The sequence below is a fragment of the Oreochromis niloticus genome, linkage group LG11, assembly GCF_001858045.2.
Source record: "Oreochromis niloticus isolate F11D_XX linkage group LG11, O_niloticus_UMD_NMBU, whole genome shotgun sequence".
Lineage (NCBI taxonomy): Eukaryota > Metazoa > Chordata > Actinopteri > Cichliformes > Cichlidae > Oreochromis > Oreochromis niloticus.
In genome coordinates, this window is record NC_031976.2 from 32808726 (window position 1) to 32825698 (window position 16973).

The following is a 16973-nucleotide window of genomic DNA, read 5'->3' on the forward strand; positions in this document are numbered from 1 at the left end:
GGAGATTTACTTTCCTGGATGATTGAGAATGCATCAAGACGTCTGACTTTTTAACTAATTTTTCTAACTTTCTCACTGAAATCCTACTCTTATCTCCAAATATACTACTGCTGGGTGATTTTAACATCCACATGGACAACACATCAAATTCAGCCACAAGAGATTTTATATCCTGTCTGGACAATTTTGGCTTACACCAATATATGGACGTTCCCACACACTCCAAAGGACACATTTTGGATTTGTTTGCTGTACTGGTGTCACCCCAAAGAACTGTGCTGTATTGGACATGCCTTTTTCAGACCATAAATTAATTTTATTCAGCGTTAGTCTCCCACTATACAAAAATAAACAAAACTGCTCAATTACTTTTAGAAATATTAGGGGCATTGATCTATCAGCTCTTTCCCATGGCATTAGTAATTTACCTACCATTGATGCCTCAGCTTCCATAGACGACCTGGTATCTCACTTTAACAATGAACTTATCAACCTCTTAGATACCTTGGCTCCCTAAAAAACTTGAACTGTGTCTTTCTCTCGCTCTGCGCCATGGTATTTATCTGAACTTCGCCAACTTAAAGCTACTGGACGCTGCCTGGAACATCTCTCCAGGAAAACAGGACTTACTATTCACAAGGACATGTATCTCAGTCATATACAACATTATAAAGAAGCTATTCATCATGCTAAATCTGCTTAATACACCTCTGTTATTGAATCCGCTGAAGGAAACACTCGCACGTTGTTTACTACATTGCATAATATTGTTAAACCCCCAGATACCTTTGCCTTACATACACACTCTGCAGCAGTTTGCAACAAATTTATTAATTTTACACCAAGATTGAGAATCTTTATCAACAATTGCCCTCGTCCTGTGATATGGTCAATTGTTCTATCTGCATTTTTTGTCCTTCTTAGCTGTCATCCTCTCTATCCAATTTTGAACTTCCCACAATAACTCAGCTATCTTCCATAATTACTAACTTAAAGTCATCATCGTGTAAACTTGATCCACTGCCGACTAATCTTGTTAAACTCTCATTCCCGTCTCTTGCTCCACTGATTGCTAATATCGTACACTCCTCTCTTATATCTGGTTCTGTTCCTCCTTCTCTTAAAACTGCAATAATAGCCCCAATACTGAAAAAGAATGGTTCAGATCCCTCCAATCTAAATAATTTCAGGCCAATTTCAAATCTCCCTTTCTTAGCAAAAATTCTGGAAAAGATAGTGGCTGCACAGGTTCATCGTCATCTCACTGGAAATAACTTGTACGAACAGTTTCAGTCCAGCTTCCGTTCATGTCACAGTACAGAAACAGCTCTAGTAAAAATCACCAATGATCTTCTGCTTGCAGCTGACTCTGGATTTATCTCCATCCTCACTCTCCTTGACCTTACAGCAGCTTTTGATACTATCTCCCACTGCATCCTTCTTCACAGATTAGCATCTATTGGCATCAATGGTACAGTACTCGCCTGGTTTACCTCTTATCTCTCTGGCCACTCACAGTTTGTTCAATTACTCCCTCACAGATCAGTATCTACTCCAGTTAAATCCGGTGTACCCCAAGGCTCTGTCCTGGGTCCTTTACTTTTTATCATCTATCTCCTACCCTTAGGTAATATTTTTAGGAAGCATAACATCCAATTTCACTGCTACGCAGATGGCACCCAGCTCTACCTATCCTCTAAACCCACAGCTACTCTCCCACCCACATCCATTTCTGACTGTTTAAGTGAAATCAAGGTCTGGTTTACTCACAACTTTCTTAAACTTAATGGCAATAAAACAGAATTCATTTTAATAGGCACCAGATCAAAACTGACTACAGTTCCAACCAGTCTTTCATTATCCATTGATAACTCTGATGTCACACCCTCCCCTCAGGTTAAGAGTCTTGGTGTCATCCTCAATAGCACTCTGTCCTTCACAGCACATATAAATAATATCACTCGGTCTTCCTACTTTCATCTCCGTAATATTAACCCTTTAAGTGGGTTGATTCAACATGCTGGACATCTGCACTACACAGATGCAGATGCAAAGGTACACCAACTAATCAACTCAGTCACTTTCAAACATAATGGTAAGTATTCACATCTCAACAGAAATACATTTTAATTGAAGTGATACAAACATAACCCGGGGCCTTCAAGGGGTATAGAAGCACACCGACACTCCTTCACAAGCGCTTAACCTAACGAGATTGGTCCGTAATGTGGCCGTTTGTAACAGGTTTACAGGTAAATAACTCAGGCGAACTGCCTTAACCCCTCTCTTTACATTAACATGAGTGACAGCGATAACATCAAACAACATTTTTGGTTTGAACACCGTTTACCGACCTGTAAAAGCAGGTGAAGAGCGGAGTAATGAAGACACGATGCATCTCTGTTTTCCCCGAGAAAGTGAGGAAGCAGTGGAAGGTGAGCTTCCTTACAGGACCCCGAATCCCTGGAGCAACCACCAACGTTCCGCCCCACAGCTTTCCAACATAAAAGGACCGCCCCCCCTTTCATATGGTTTTCTATTTTTTTTAAATAAACTGAAAATAAATACATATATTAGTGAAAAGTTTCCCCCCAACTCATCTGTTTTACACAACTAGTATTAATGTGGCCATTCCCTCCCCGGGGTGCCACGAATGGAAAATCTGTTGTCCCTTTTTACAGGTGCAGCCAACCTTTGAACAAATCTGCATTTGAGCTTTTCATTACTTTCAACGTAAAGCGCTACTGGCTGGAAAGCTGCAGCCTCACCAGTGGTTGAATTTGCATAAACAAGTGGGGAGCTAGGCCAGAAGAACCTCAGACCCGCAGCTGAAGCTCAAACGGTTAACATGAAAGATCTACCACATCTCCCACCTGAAGTTTTGATGTTGGTGTTCAGCTACCTGAACACAAAAGAAAAACATTTAGTCTGCCTTTGCTTCAACGACCACAAAAACTCATTGACCAACCATCCCTATGGAAGAACTACACAGTGGTGCTCTTCAGCCTCCTACACTACACATCTGGCTTCTGGAACACACTAAACCAGCGCAAGATTACCCAGATTGCAGTGTGCCATTTACAGGACAAGGATTGGCAATACCTCATCCAGTATCTCCCGTCACTCACCTGCATTGTCTGTATAAGGGGACGACGGCCATACACAAGTAAATATTTAGACTACTTGTATGATTTCCCCAACCTGCAGGGTTTTGAAATATTCAATTCATTATATAAAGGCGTTGTGTAACCCTTTACAGGTTCTGATGCAGGCTTATAGTCACCTTTTACACTTCTTCTTCTTTATTTATTATTTCACACGTGGTTCAACAGTTTCAATAGTTTTGTCCTTTCATACACACAAACCATGCTTTTTCTCGGTATATCACTGCAACCATGCGTGAAAAGGAGCAGGAAGAAGAAAATATTCTCATTAAACCCTGTCCCCTCTCTGCGATCCAACTAAAACTACAAGTGGGCACCATAAACCAAGAAACACACTAACATTCATCTCCAGATCCTAACGCAGACCAAACATCAAATTTACATTCAGCAATATACCACTTCACATAATAACAAGGAGAAAAAATAAGTAAATAGAATAAAATAAGGTGAGAGAAAGCGGGAGAGAGGGGAAAAAAAATCCTTCTTCAATTAACTCCAATTTTGATCATATTCTTCATATTGAATTATCGTTTTAGACATATAACACTTTTTAAAACAATGTCAATTTGTACAATTCTTTAGATTATAATGAAGAGAATTCCACAGTTGTATACCCCTAACCGTTGGACTCATTAATCTTTGTGTAGTCCTAGCTAGTTGTTGCTTAAAATTAAATTTCCTTCTGCTGTCTTCACCCCCCGAACACATTGAAAATAAGCTTTTTAACTTGAAAGGTAAAGTATTTGGGCAATCGTGGCTCAAGAGTTGGCAGTTCGTTTTGTAATCGGAAGGTTGCTGGTTCGAGCCCCGGCTCGGACAGTCTCGGTCGTTGTGTCCTTGGGCAAGACACTTCACCTACCGCCTACTGGTGTTGGCCAGAAGGGTCGATGGCACGATATGGCAGCCTCGCTTCTGTCAGTCTGCCCCAGGGCAGCTGTGGCTACAACTGTAGCTTGCCTCCACCAGTGTGTGTGTGAATGTGAGAGTGAATGAATAGTGGAATTGTGAAGTGCTTTGAGGGTCTCGAAAAGCGCTATATAAATGCAATCCATTATTATTTTTAGCCTTAAACATAATTAATGGTGTCTGTAGTTTCACTAAATCTCCTAATTTCAATCGTTTTGATTTTATAAACAATTTATTTGTATGTTCACACACTTGAAAAGCTACTCACAAGAAAACACCATTAATTTTGTAAAGGTTTATGTTCCTGTGTGCACTCTTGCTCTTGACACAGAAATCAAAGGTATACTTACTACCAAAGTTTTGTTGTTGGACAGTCTCATCAGGCACTGTCACACAATTTTAGTGAGTCACGTCTTTTTCTTTGGTTCTATAGGAGCATATGGTGGCCCAGCACTAACTGCTCTGGAGCTGGTGAATTACCCATAATCCATACCATCTGAGAATGCATTGAGGGGCCTGACCTCACTCAAGTCGCTGTTTGTTCACTATGACAACCTGAGAGAGCGCATCCCATGTCATCTACAGTCCTGGCTGAAACATATGCAACATCTGGAATCGCTCAATCATTGGTGAGTCACATTGTTCTTGTTTTTTAATTTTCTCTACACACAATTGACCTGTTATACCAGGGGTGTCGAACTCCAGGCCTCGAGGGCCAGTGTCCTGCAGGTTTTAGATGTGTCTTTGAGCCAACACAGCTGATTCAAATGGCTAAATTACCTCCTCAACATGTCTTGTAGTTCTCCAGAGGCCTGGTAATGAACTAATCATTTGATTCAGCTGTTTTGACTCAGGGTGATATCTAAAACCTGCAGGATACCGGCCCTCGAGGCCTGGAGTTGCCTACCCATGTCATACAAGATGTTAAGAAAACTGAGGAAAAATCCTGTGAGTTCATTTTCTCATTTCATTTCAGTGTTCTCTGATTCACTGCAAGTTATTTAACAGGGGTACTATCCTGGGTTGTTTTGTTTTTTTGTTGGGTTTTTTTTTTCCTTTCTTGGTTTCTAGCTGCCCCAGCAGTACCACAGCTGATTATCAGGAGTCTAAAATGGGAGTTTTCTGTGTGGGCTCCTGTAGATTTCACTGTGAGGAACCAAAGAGAGACTTGCTGTGCTTGAAAGACCTCTGTCAACTAAAGCATCTGGAGCTTCTTGTAGAGCGCTCGAACATTTTCAATGACCACAATAGCTACATCTGGCCGAACCCGTCTTTGCAGGGACTTTTTTCAAGAATGTGGCTGCCTGCAGGAAGGGGTGAACTGTTGGTAATCTAAAAGTAAGAAGGCAAAAATGCTTTGGGATGCAGACATGTCAAAGTCAATGGTACTGAAAACAAAATGTGCAGCTGTTACAGCAGTGGGGCTATCGGACAGTCAGATTACGAGTTTAGAGTAGGAGTTTATTTCAGTGCCTGAGATGACTACTTCAGTGTACTAAAATTTAACACAAGCAAATGACAGAAAATCCTCTTTTGAGGTCAAGTTTCCTTTTAGAGAAGTGCACTGGTATATTGTGTGGATCTCTGTAATGGTTTATATTGACATCAGCAAATAAGACATTTTAGGTGTTCTTAACCTGTTATCACATTAATGTTGCTCTGACGGAATATTTAGAAATCACATGAAGAGGTCAGTTATTTTTTGCTCTTCTCTGGAATGGCTAGAGAAATGGAAAAACAAAAACAAGCCAACAAGTAAAAGAAACAACGTCAGCATTAAGTTGGTTAGCGACCAAATTGTTGAACTGTATCGGGGTAAGATGACAGTTGAGGGCAGAAGCTACTTTGTCAGTGCAAAGAAACGACACATGGTTAAAACGATGTGGTGCACACGATGTTACACACTGAAGGAAGACAAGGTTCATCCAGGTGCACATTGAGGTTTAATGCGCTGAAACACAGCAAAACAGCAGTTCTGTGTTACTGACAGCTTCCATTACAATAACTGGCCTGCAGGTACTTTTGTAAGGGATTATTCTGCCAGTCACCTGTTTATCTCAGCCGCCACTGTCACCTACTGGTGAAACTAAATATCACCTCAACACCACATCAGGTGGGAGCAAATGAGCTTTTCGCTCTGTGCTATGATACAAACTATTGTCACAACAAAAGCAAAAAAAGGTGATTTCGGGGGGACACAAACACATTTAAAGAAGTTCAACAAGAATTCTGAGACTTGTTTTTGATGCTTAAAATACTCAGGGTGCCACAAGTATCGTCGTGTACGTGGTTTATTATCATGTACATGGATTTTAACCCTTTTTTTTTTGCTATTTTCTTCTAATGCAGGGGCAACTCCAGGCCTCAAGTGTCGGTGTCCTGCAGGCTTCAGATGTGTCCTTGATCCAACAGCTATTCAAAAGGATAAATTACCTCCTCAACATGTCTTGATGTTCTCCAGAGGCCTGATAATGAACTAATCATTTGATTCAGGTGTTGTGTTGACCCAGGGTGATATCTTTTTTTTTTTTTTTTTTTTTTTTTTTTGTCTGTCCCATTTGGTTCTTTAGCCATCAGAATTGTTGTCTGAAGACCAACAAGGATACCAAATGGATTTATTTTGCCAAATGGATCATCATGGCATTGCCGTATTGGTCCATTTGATCAAACTTTGTTGTTATTATTTACTTTATTTTCAGTTGTTACAGATGGGACAGACATGACTGGGGGATAGGAAAGGGAGAAAGAAAGAGAGGAAGGAAAAGAAAAACAGAAGGGAAAAGGGACAGTGAGAAAGGGCACTTACAAAGACAAAGAGAAAGAAAAAAAATCTCCTGGATCACCTGTTGAGAGAAAAAGAAGAGAAAACAAGCAAAAAAACAAAAAAACAAAGCAACATACTAAACATAACACCATCACATTAATCTAGCTAAGTGTGAACAGCAGTAAATACTAAATATTGAATATTGTTGTGCAGCACGCAGGACAGACAGCGCACAATGTGCTTTGAAGTAGCAGCTAAGAAAGGTGTAGTTTATGTCTACGAACAGTGAACACCCGTGTGCACACCTGTGTGGATCAACGCGCTTGTATACAAAAGGTTTCCCCATGTAACGGTCTGCTAGAGGGTGTGGAGGGCCATAGCCCCGTCCCCCAGGGCATGAAGCAGGCATGGAGGAGATCCAGGCTCCAGACATCCAGAGGCCCCAGAGTGCGAGAGCCCAAGGAGTACCACCGGAGGGGCATCCATGCCACCTTCCTGGGAAGGGCTGAGGAGATCCCCAGACGAGGGGTCACCCAGTAGCCACGGAGCAGAAGCCAGAGGGGGCTGCACCGGCGTGCCCGTGCCCGACCCAGGGTGATATCTGAAACCTGCAGGGCACCGGCACCTGAGGCCTGGAGTTGCCCACCTGTTCTAATGTCATACAAGCAAAACAGTCTTATATACCGATGATAAACCCTTCAATGTGTATTAAGCTTTTTATGCTTAGTGTTTGCCTTTTCTATTTTGTGTGTGTGTGTGTGTGTGTGTGTGTGTGTGTGTGTGTGTGTGTGTGTGTGTGTGTGTGTGTGTGTGCGCCTGTGTTTTTGGTTTTTTGGGGGTTTTTTTCCTTTTATTGACTCAGTACATCTAACTTTGGACATGAATTTATTTTAGGTCTTTGTAGTTATTGGCCTACTTGGTGAAAACCCTGCACAATACTTTATTATTATTATTATATTTGAAGAATTATTTGACCTATTCACCATGAAGTCCTGTTAACTTGTGAAAACAAATTGAGCATTTAAACCGAACTGATTTTCTAATATATATTGGAAGAAAATTGGAGAGGGATAAATATGCCCCAGCACTGATAAGTGAAATTTCAATAGCAAGTTGTTTGTTGTTGTTGTTGTTGTTGTTGTTGTTGTTGTTGTTGTTGTTGTTGTTGTTGTTGTTGTTGTTGTTGTTCTTAATCATGAAAAGGAGAGAGAGAGAAAGGATATAAAGCCGTTCAGGGTGCTGGGGCCTGTTCTTCGTACCTCGCTTACTACATCCAAGATCAAATGACACATCCAAGATCAAATCATCGCGCTAACTTTGAGCTCGCTAATCCGGTTCTCCGAACACACCTGTTGTTGACGATTAGTATAGCTGGATGAAGTAATCTGAGATCACTGGGTGGCTTAAAAGGGGCTACGCATCGATAGTAGAAACATTGATCGGCAACCCTGTGATTGGTCGGCGAAGATGTCGAAGGAGCGCGCTCAGTATTTCACGGCAGCAGACCAAGAACTCTTGATTGAGGGATATCAGGAGTTTCAGAGTTTAATTAAAACGCAGGGGAACACTGCAAAGGCTGCAAAAGCAAGGAGAGAGGGCTGGCAGAAAGTTGCTGACAAATTAAACTCGTAAGTGATCCATGATATTACATTATATCATGTGATATTATTTTATTCCACATTATATTATATTACATCATATCCTCTTTCACATTAGAGCCACAACAGGACCCACTAGAACATGGGAAAAAGTAAAAGTGAAATATAAAAATATTCCACAGAATGGTAATATTTATCACTTATATTGCTTTTAGTCTATGACAAGAGACCCTGAAATAATCTGTTTGTTTGTTTATAACAGCAACCAAGAAAAGGGCAGAGCAAATAAAGACAGGTGGTGGTCCTGCACCCCCTCGTCACACCCCTTTTTGTACTGTGACATTTATTGACATTGTGGGTTTTTTTGTGTGTAGTTTGACATAACACTCCATCACTTTTACCTGTTCCCATGCAAGGGGTGACTGAAGCATGCACAGTAAGTCGGGAGTAAGTATATACAGTACAGTAAGTATATATATATATATATATATATATATATATATATATATATATATATATATATATATATATATATATATATATGTATGAATGAGAGAGAGAGAGAGAGAGAGAGAGAGAGAGAGAGAGAGAGAGAGAGAGAGTAAATAATACCCTCACGGGAGAATCGATATCTCTCTATGAGCACACCGTCGCGCTGAGCTAAAGGATCCCGTCTATCCCGCAATATACGCTAAATTCTGTAAACTCTCCTTATCAATCTTGCACCTTCCTTGCTCGCGTACAAACGGACAGGACATGGCTGCGACAGACTTCCCAAATCCACCTTCGCTTTTTTAGCCGTGGTCTGTCATCTTGATTGCACGTAGTAATTTACTATTACTACTCTAAAATATGAATTACATCTGACATGATCTACTACATGTAATGGAATGATTAATAGTACATTTCCCTTTTTTTCGGAAATGACCTGTATGTATCTGTATGAAATCAATAACAGAATCAAATACATTATCTTTAGTTACATTGCTAATATTTATTTATGGTAAAACAGTGGCGAAATATCGCTCTTGCTTTCATATAACTGCAGCGGACATACCTGAGAGGCCGCGATCTAATCCTGTTTACATAAAGTAAACCTGCTCCCGAGCAGGTTTACGCTTACGGATCTGTTGCTATGACAGCAAGTCCCAGATGAGCTTCGGAGAACCGAACGATCCAAGATCACGCGAAATCGTCAACATTCAAATCCGGCTAACTTACTTAGCGAGGTACGAAGAACAGGCCCCTGGATAGTTTCTGGCCCCCAAGCATTATTTTTATGACAACCCTGATAAAGATGTTAATTGCTCTGACAATGTTTGTGCAACGTTTTGTTTAGATTGGTTCATTTGGTCTTTATCTCACCGTTCTTGACTTGCCCACCCTAACGTAACGTAATATAATGATTGGACACTGGGAAAATAACCTGCTAGAGAACAGCAGAATCTTGCAGGATGTTCAACTTAAAGCAGACTTGCATGAAAAACATTGATTTTAGCCACCTCACAAAGAACTCAGAGCCTGTTATTGCATTAAATTCTATTAGGTTCAGAAATAAAATCTTTGAAACTAAATCTAAACAGATTTTTGTTGTTCAGATCAATAGCCAGATAATTTTAATCATGATCATTCATATTATTTTGCTTAGTTTAGGTTATTCTGTTAGTGTGACAATCTGTTGTTTATGTAAGAAGTCTCTTTGTGTGTCTGTTTCCTTTGTTTCCCTCTTTTATGATTTTTCTGCTCCACCCTCATTAGTGTCAGAACTACAGGTGACACTAATGAGGGTGGAGCTGCTGAAGGTCTTAAAGGTTGTTAACGATTGTTTTCACCTTTCACAGTTGTTTTCATCTATGTCCAATCACTGGTGCATATGGTCTCCACCTTATTACTTATCACTCAGTCTGTTCTCCTAGTGCATGTTTACCCAACTTTTTATTTTTGTTTTAATCAACTCTTTGCATTTTGTATATTTTTTTCAAGTTACTTCTGTCACTAAACACTTTATTTGCGTTGCTTAGGAATTCTTACAATACACAAGAATGAAAGTTTTTAGGAGTCTTTAGAAACACGAATTGAAAAGAAAATCGAAGAGTTGCATTTTCTGGTATTTATGGCCTGTGTTACTGTGAGGTGGAGTCGTCCAGACACACCTGGTCCATTGCACAGAGTATGTTCACATAACGACCAGCTTTTCTCTCCTGGCTTGTCTCACAGTTGATTCACATTCTAAAAATCAGCAGTGTCGACTCTCATGTTGATGTACAGTAACACAGTGATATGAGGACAGCTTACCTCACTGTTACGCTTACTGGCCAACTTCACTTCAGCTTAAAGTAGGTCAGACGGCGCTCAGCTGCACTCGAACAAAATGAATAAAAATGACCAAACTAGAGTTAAAGTGTTGATTTTTGATTACGCTGGTGCAAACTACTCATCACTTCTTTGATAAAACAACAAAAAACAAACTTTTTACAAACATTACAGAACATTACCTTTTATATTCACTTTTAAAAAGTTGATACGACTTATCATCAATGATTGATTCAACAATATGCACGAGTTTATTCTTTGTGTTTCAAAGTCTTTGGGCATCTTCATGTGACAAATCTATTTTGGTACATCGAGCCAGTAGAGATTTGAATTAAGCTAAATTTATGCTGTAAGATTTTTTCATATAGAATTTATTTTTGGTTGCCCCCAAAAACATTTTAACAAACTGACTGTGATTCAGGTTTTAATAATAAAAGATAATATTAAAATTATTTTAACCATTTTGTTTAATTTAAATTTAAATTTGTTTTCAGGTATTTTTTCCAGGTAAATTTGTCAGGTAACTGATTAATTTTCTAGTACACAGATCGGTCATGCTTAAGAGGATAGAATTGCCCATAAATACTGATTCTGAGCCACAAGTGATTTTTGTTAAATAACACTTAAATAAATTTGAATTTTTTCTGACTCTGGTACTGCTTCTTTATAGTTTCCTTTAAATGGCACCTATTTTTTCCCATAGTTTTTCCCATTCTCACATGCACTTCTGTCCTTTAATGTGTAGAACAGTGTGTAGCTTTTTTGCATGTCTGAAAACGGCTGACTGGTTTAGACCAGGCATGAACTTTAACCCCTCTTTTGGGGTCTTTAGCCACAGAGAGCTGTTGAGACTCGTTGACCCCGCCGCCCCTGAGATGAATACATGTAGGTTGTAAACAGCAGATAAAGGTTATGCAGGTTTTGTTTAATTCACAGTTGTATGACCTCTCTCGTCCCTGCTCTCTCTGTTTCTTTGTTATGCTAGTGCATCATTAAAAAGATGTCTGCAGTGGTTTTGGTGGGAGAAAGTGGTTGATACTTCTGTTAAACCCATCTCACATTTTCCCCTCATTTACTTTTTTCTAACTGGCTCTGCGGGGGAGAATCAGTTTTCAGTTAGATGTGTGTTATAATGTTAAACTGTTATTTTGTTATTATGTTACCTGTAATACTTTTGTATGGTTTCATGGGAGAAATTAATTAGAGAGCATTAAGCTTGTTATCGTATTTCTATTTAGAACTTTTATTCACTGTTGAACAAAAATCCCCCAGACCTGTACAAAACGATCACTGAGCCCCCTCAGCTGAAATGTACTGACATGCTGACATAAAATATTTGGCACAAATTTTACGCATGTATCAACTGTGATAGGAAACGTGAAGATCTTTATTGCTGTTCTTCAGTCTGTAGAAACGATCCTCTAGCTCTGTAGTAGGTTATTTGTTTATGTGCTTTAACTTTATCCATGATCACTTACAAAAACAGTCTAATTCAAGTAAGAACTGATCTAATCTTTAGATGATGATGAATTTCTTCCAAATCTTTTTGGAGCAGCTAGAGCGGGGGTGTTCCACTCCAGTCCTCGAGAGCTACACACCTGAATCAAATGCTAGATTGTTATCAAGCCTTTGCCAAACTTGATGGCATGCTGAAGATGTATTCCCATCATCTGATTCAGCTGTGTTGGAGTAGGGATGCGTCTAAAAGCTGCAGGACAGTAGCTCTCGGGGAATCTAGTTGGACACCCCCGCTCTAGCTGCTACAAATGGATTTGGAAGAAATTCATCATCTAAAGATTAGATCAGTTCTCACTTTAATTGGACTGTTTTTGTAAGTGATCATGGATAAAGTTAAAGTGCATAAACAAATAACCTACTGCTGAAAATAACTTGTGCTGAAAACAGATTTTTCTTTTAAATGGTAAAGTTTCCTGGCCTCTGAGTTAGCAGATATACAGTGATGGATTGCAGATAAGATCGGTGTAACTCTGATGTGAAATACAAAACCTTTGGTGCTGTAGAACATTCAGTTGATACAAGCTTGAAATAAACTCTTTTAAATGAAACATTGAAATATTCTTTACTTTGATTTATATTTAGCTAAGAAAAAGGGACAAAATGTGTGGCTCAGTGTGACTGGTGTTGTTTTCTCAGTCTGGAACACAACAATGGAGTGATGAGCTTCAGCCTCAAGTCATGTTTGATTGACCTATCGAGAGTTGTTGAGGTGTAAAAGGAGTCGTTGACACACCCCACTTGACTGATGATGCCAACAGCAAACAAATAAGAGGATATACAGGGATTATTTTATTGACAAAGTCATATGTTAATTAAGTACCAGCAAGCTTTTTAAGGGTCACAGACCAGGGATAGTCACTCTGCTTTGGCCCTGTGTGTATGCAGGCTGGAAGAGCTTCTCCATCTGCTTCTTACTGGATTTGAACTTTTCAGAAACTCCTGCAAGGTAAGCATTATTCTCTGCCACAAACTATGATTTGGTTTGTAGTTCAAGTTTACCTGTTGTAGCATCTCTGCTGGTTAGATGTACTGCAATGCTGTTTTCATCAAGTTAAGCATTTAAAGTATGGATAAATCTTTACTGACCTGTTTTAAATGATTTTGGGAGGGAAAGTGGTTTTTCTGTTAAAACACATCTCAGATTATCCTTCATTTGTTTTGTTTGGTTTTTTTTTGGCTGGCTGTAAGGAATTAATGTCTGGATTAAATGCTTTGTGAAAATAACCTAGGATTATAATAATGATATGACTTTTTATACCCACATTTCATGAAGCCAGACTGAGTCAGCGATTGATTTATTTGGAGATAAATACAAGGAGGCCTTGTTTTCAGTGACTCACAGGCACAAGCAAATTTCACCTCAACAAGCTTCTTTAAATTCACATGGCAACCCACAAGGACGTTGGGATAGTTATTTCATATTACAGTCTTGCTGGAGGTGCGAGGCTTGCCTGAATAGTTTGGGGCAAAAATAAACACCTTTTACATTAAAAAAAAAAAAGAGCTTAAGTGAGGTCTTGGTCATTTTTTTGTTTAGTCTGGGTTGTAAACTGTTGTTGTTCCCTTTCCAGGTGCTCCTGCCGTTCAGCGAATCAGTGTGATTACTCAGGGGCAAAGGACTATTAATTGTAGGTCTGCAGCTTCTGCATTGGTTGAATTTGTGTAAGGAATTGAGGTGCAATGGCTCAAACAGTCAACATGAAGGTCCAGGAGCTACCATATCTGCCACCTGAAGTTTGGGTTTTGGTGTTCGGCTACTTGAACACTGAGGAAAAGCACACAGCCCGCCTCTGCTGCAGACACTTCAGAGATCTCATCGACCACCCGTCCCTGTGGAAGGATTATACAGCAGGACTCTCCAACTTTCCCCGCTACACGTCTGGATTCTGGGACACCGTGCAGTGCCGTGGGGTCAGCCGTGCCACAGTGCAACATTTACGACCCAAAGATTGGAAAATCCTCAGCAAGTCCCTCCCATCGCTCAACACCATTGTCTGTGTGAGGGAACGGCGATATTACAAGATGAAATACTTAGACAACCTGTGTGAATTCCCCAACCTGACGAGTCTTGGGGTACGAAACGCCACCTGGGTTGGGCCGTTACTGTTGCAGTGTCAGAGTCCGCAATTAGCAGAGCGGCTGACTCACCTGAACGTGTGCAACATTCAGATGTCCTGCGAAGACACTGTGGAGTTCATCAACAGCGTGTCACGCTTGGTCAACCTGGAGTACTTGCTGTTCCACCAGCAGGAAAGTGAAGGGCTTGAGAGGATGAGGCCAGTGCCCTCTTACGTCTTCCACAACCTGCTGCTAAGCCTGAAGAAACTCAAACACTTATCCTGGGGAATGAAAGGGGAGCCACCAGTGCCACTGCCCGACAACTACTTCTATCCACTGGACCCAGAAAACCCAGGTAAGCCAGTCTCCTGATTATATTTTACACTTGCATGCATCAGAACCAATACAGTCACTTTTTACACCTTTGACGAGAGCTTTTCATCAAGGAAATACAATATTTTCTTTACATTATGCTTTAATATTGTAACAAAAGCCATCATATTGAAGTCAGTTGAGCTGCACACATGCTGCATGATATATATTTCACCTCTGTAATATTCTTGATGTTTATAATTGAGCGATTTGTATATATTAGTGCTATTTCTTAAATTTTGGAAACTGTAATGTACTTGTAGTATTGTATTATTTAATTAGTAACAGTGTTAGACTAAACTATCTTGGACCAATAATTTCCTTAGGGATTATTATTCTGATTACATACATACAACATATTATTCTGATTAGTATTCTGATCACACAGTCTGTTGTGTAGTATTGTGTGACTATGCTAAACTTACCCGACAGAGACTAAATGTTTAACTAACCACCTCTTTTATCCTGTAGGAGAGTACGGCGGCCCAGAACTGATCTCTTTGGAGTTAGTCAATTACACAGAAATCATCCTGTCGGAGTACGCGCTGAGGGGTCTGACTTCACTCAAGTCGCTAGCTGTCCACTACAGGTACCCCTGGGATGGTATCCAGTGCAATCTCTATTCCTGGCTCAATCATCTGCAACAGCTGGAATCACTCTCAATCATTGGTGAGCCAAAACATGCATTTAATCTTTGTATTGTGTGTGTGTAGTAAGCAAAAATCTGTTGTCTTGCATGCATCCTTTTTTTTGTTTTTTTTAAGTGAAGCTGTGTGAAGCTCCAGGCCAAAACTGTTTCTGTAACTTCTGTCCTGTCAATTCTTTCCTTATAGGAGGGAATTTTCTTGCCTCTTATACGGAAGCCCTTCCACCCCAGGTGACCAATCTGACACTGCGAACATCCATATGCGCGTGCCAGATGAACTCCATTGCATCTCAACTCAAGCGAGTTGAGCATCTCGACATAGATCAGAACCGCTTTGCCGATAATCTCTGCAAACAGCTTCCTACACTGTTTCCTCAACTCAAGACTCTCAGGATACGGTATGCCCAGCAGATTTTTATTTTTATTACTGTTACGAAGTAAAAGTTCCATTTGATGGTTTATGTGTGACCTGCAGCATCAAATCATCTCACTTGAGAAACTCACATAATTTACATTTTGCTTTGAATGAAGCTTTTTTCTGTCTTGATTTCAAACACTACAGAAATCTTGTCAACAATTTCCCATTATGGGCCTATCGTTGTCAACACGCAACTAGAGCTGACGTTTTTTCCTGTCCTGTCTTCTGTAGATTCCACCGTGAGGAACCAAAAAGAGACCTGCTGTTCCTCAACAAGCTGCAACACCTGGAGCGACTGGAGCTGATCACGAGACAGACATACATTCTTATAAGTGACAAAAACAAAACTTGGCCGAGTCCATCTTTGGAGGGACTGATCAAGGAGCTGCGGGAGCTCTCCAGGAACAGGTTCAGCATCATGACCACGATGCCCAAAAGGGACGTTTTTCGAGAATGCGACTGCATTTGGGAACGAGAGGAAACACGATTCTAATCCTGAGCAGTGCAAAGTGAACAAAAATTATTATGCTTTTTTTTTTTTTTTTTTTTTTCCTCCAGTCCCTCATGTGACTAACTGATGTGGACTTTCATGTAGATGCAGTAGGTCCTCAGTTGTAACTGTCAGTAAGGACTGACAGCAGGGACTCGCAATGTGTGCAACACTACCTTTAAAATTAACCTCCTAGGACCTGGCGTCCACATATGTGGACATCACATTTTGGGTTATTTAGACCAAAATACTCAATTTTGCTCTACAAGGGCCTGATATCCACTTACGAGGACATGATACTGCTGTTCTATCAAAATTTTAAACGAATATCCTCATATGTGGCTCTGATTTTTCATAAAAACAAAAATAAGGTAAAAAAAAAAAAAAAAATCTGGTAATTCTTTGTTTTTACATTCATTGGGCCCCAATATGACCAAATATCAAAGAGAAATTAAAAATGCATGTCGTGGAAGAGTTCGGGTCTTAGGAGGTTAATGGAGGTCAGAGCAAGAAGCTGCTGCTTTGTTGCTGAACTTTACACATAGTTAAAATGATGTGATGAAATATTCGACTGTTTTTGTTTTTTTTTTAAAGGTTTGGTTCAACATAGTTATGATGAGAAATTCTCTGGTTCACTTTTGTTTTTTCGATCAAATAAAAACTAGTTTTCATGAAGAACTGCATTATTGTTTGTCAGTGAATTTAGTTTATTATTTCATTTAACAG

At 39.9% G+C, this 16973-nt stretch overlaps 1 protein-coding gene across 1 annotated transcript; it reads left to right on the forward strand.

The window, feature by feature from the left end:
* Window positions 1–12439: 12439 nt before the first annotated feature.
* On the forward strand, window positions 12440–16273 carry LOC109204058 (uncharacterized). Its single transcript, XM_019364243.2, has 6 exons — window positions 12440–12576; window positions 13149–13209; window positions 13835–14676; window positions 15165–15362; window positions 15527–15737; window positions 15989–16273. Exons 3-6 carry the CDS (start codon window positions 13944–13946, stop codon window positions 16248–16250), a joined length of 1404 nt encoding a protein of 467 aa, XP_019219788.1. The 5' UTR covers window positions 12440–12576; window positions 13149–13209; window positions 13835–13943; the 3' UTR covers window positions 16251–16273.
* Window positions 16274–16973: the final 700 nt, after the last annotated feature.

Bases quoted from the DNA above. Each gene is read 5' to 3' on its own strand.
- LOC109204058 (XM_019364243.2), top strand. From the start codon at position 13,944: ATGGCTCAAACAGTCAACATGAAGGTCCAGGAGCTACCATATCTGCCA. The intron at 14,677-15,164 runs GTAAGCCAGTCT...TTTATCCTGTAG, and splicing joins ACTGGACCCAGAAAACCCAG to GAGAGTACGGCGGCCCAGAA. The intron at 15,738-15,988 runs GTATGCCCAGCA...TGTCTTCTGTAG, and splicing joins CTCAAGACTCTCAGGATACG to ATTCCACCGTGAGGAACCAA.